This window comes from Pterocles gutturalis, unplaced genomic scaffold (assembly GCF_000699245.1).
Source record: "Pterocles gutturalis isolate BGI_N339 unplaced genomic scaffold, ASM69924v1 scaffold37688, whole genome shotgun sequence".
NCBI classification, from domain to species: domain Eukaryota; kingdom Metazoa; phylum Chordata; class Aves; order Pterocliformes; family Pteroclidae; genus Pterocles; species Pterocles gutturalis.
Genome location: NW_010119299.1, coordinates 23,323 through 25,621, shown reverse-complemented (window position 1 = coordinate 25,621; position 2,299 = coordinate 23,323). Strand labels below are relative to the sequence as shown.

Below are 2,299 nucleotides of genomic sequence, written 5' to 3'. Positions count from 1 at the left end.
TTTGGGATGTTTGTAAAATCCGCTCTTTATCTGTTTATTTGGGTTTAATTTCCACTTGCAAGACAGAGTCTGGTTCTTTCAAAGCAGCTTTATTGTTTCCTGTTCCCCACACAGCTCGGTACAGGCGCCAGCTGCTCTAACCCGCGGTTGTATCATCAGAATTCATACAGTACATCGTAAAATCCATGAAAATACAGAAAATGTGCAAAGCAGGGCCTTCCCTTGGCGTTGTCTTTCACTGAAAGGCACACCCGCTTCTGACATTCACGGTAAGGAAACACGCACAGCACACACCCAACACCACACGGCGATCACAGCTCCAACACCTGCAACAGCCCCATGGGGAAAGCGCAGGGGCACAGGGAAAGCACAGCAGCACCTACAACAGTGCGAAAGCCACCTAACGCTGGGTACAACGCCCTGTTTAACTTGATAGCGCATGAAACATATGAGAGCAGCATTCCTCACATCATACACATGCAGATCCCCAGGGCTTCTCACACTGGTGCTCCCTGACCCACCTGTCCTCCCCAGGGCACTGCTCCACAGCCACCAGCAGCACAGGGCTGCCAGGGAGCCCGGGGACTGTTCTGCGGGTTCTGCTGCTGCAGGGTGAGCCGGGGATGTCACTGAAAGAGGCCCCACGTCCTTCTCTGCTGCAGCCGCTGGCTACCATCGTCTCTTCACCGGCCCATGTACTTGTAGAGCCCAGAAATGGTCCTGCGCAGAGGTGTAGGTCCAGCTGCTCTAGGAAAGGTCCCCTTGAGCATTGTTTAGATACCATTGCACGTTCTCTCACACACTAACACCATTAGTTGTTTCATACACCCCCAGGGAAGGGGTTGTGGCTCCTCCAGCACTGCACCCAGGTGGAAGCAGCAGCTGCAGCTGGCACAGGGGCAAGAAGCCAATAACACACAGGGAGGGCGAGGTCTCGCCCACAGCACCATGTGGGGCTCAGCACTCCCTCAGACAGCAGCCACAGAAAATGTAGTAGATCGTGGGACTGAACAGGGGATACTTAAACTGACCACAGTAAGTGGAGACACCAGGCAAGCTTCCCATAACTGCGTACTCACCCCAGGCACCGAGAACAATCCCACAAGACACAGGGGACAGTAGCTTGCAGCAGGCTAGCAGATGCCCACCTGCTACTTTTGAGTTGTTCAGTCCATCACTAGTACTTGCTTCAAAGACTGAGAGTTTAGGTAAACCCTTAAATAAATTTTCTTAAAATAATATTAAACAATGGATTGGGATTTTTTTTGAGAGAGTTTTATTAAATATACTAAATCAGTATCTTGTACTCCATTATCTTTTGATCACTCACAGACTGACTTGCTTAAAAATGTATTTTATAGAAAAACATCTGCAAAATTAAAGCTAAAAAAAATACATATTACACATCTCTGGACAATCTGCATGTTAGCAAAGAGTACCTTTTATTTATTGACCTGAACATGTGCTTAAACAAGGAACATAACTCATGAAACACGACGCACTCCTTGAATATGGCACACCTCAAACTACTCGGACTAAAGGAAAACTACTGCAATCATGTTAAATTGCATCTAACAACAGAACAATAAAAGCTACTCTTTATTCCTTTGTTTTTATATTTTTTCCAAACCCATTCCATTTGTTCTCTTCCCACCTCAACAAAACATCCAGTGGTTATTCCTGTAGATCATTGTCCTTACATTGCGTGAAGCAAACTTCATATCGGCTGATCCATATTTACATTGAAGCATGCAAAGGAGGATACTGCATGTATTTGCAGTGCACATCTGTTAAATGCATTATAACTGAACAACAAGGTGTCCCTGTAACACTGCAATTCGATAGCCTTTATCTGTGGTGGAAGTTTCCAGTGTATGAATTATAAAACAGCATACAGTTCAAAAACAGAAACAAAGAATTCTGCAAACTCTTTGTATTTTCAACTATTAAATGTTTCTGAGAGCTGTGTCTAGCGCCGGAACCAAAGCCAGCTATTGAGTAGCCAGAAAGCTACAGTAATTGAATACATTATCATTTCCCTTTTAGCACGCTCTTTGTTTTCTTCTTCCAGAAGTTGTAGGCGGCGATTAAGTTTGATTATCTGAAAATAAACACAGGCTTTTAAGACTTCATTAAAAGTTGCCAGACTTTCTAGAAGCTTCTGAATAGCCATGTAAAATTAGTATCTCAGACAGATCAATTTTAAACACTTGATAACTGGACTTTCTATCTTCAATCGCTAGTGATCAGATCTTGCTGTCCCTAATAAGTAGGAACAGAAATGCAGTCGGACTCTTCC

The 2,299-nt window shown here is 44.5% G+C and overlaps 1 protein-coding gene across 9 annotated transcripts in view; it reads right to left on the bottom strand.

Annotated features, from left to right (window-relative positions):
• Window positions 1-1,421: 1,421 nt before the first annotated feature.
• MFF (mitochondrial fission factor) overlaps window positions 1,422-2,299 on the bottom strand; it is a 20,301-nt gene continuing 19,423 nt past the window's right edge. For all 9 annotated transcript variants that reach the window (XM_010076528.1, XM_010076529.1, XM_010076537.1 and 6 more), the window contains one exon: window positions 1,422-2,101. In XM_010076528.1, coding sequence (XP_010074830.1) covers window positions 1,970-2,101 — 132 coding nt within the window. In that variant the 3' untranslated portion in view covers window positions 1,422-1,969. The remainder of the gene's footprint in view (window positions 2,102-2,299) is intronic.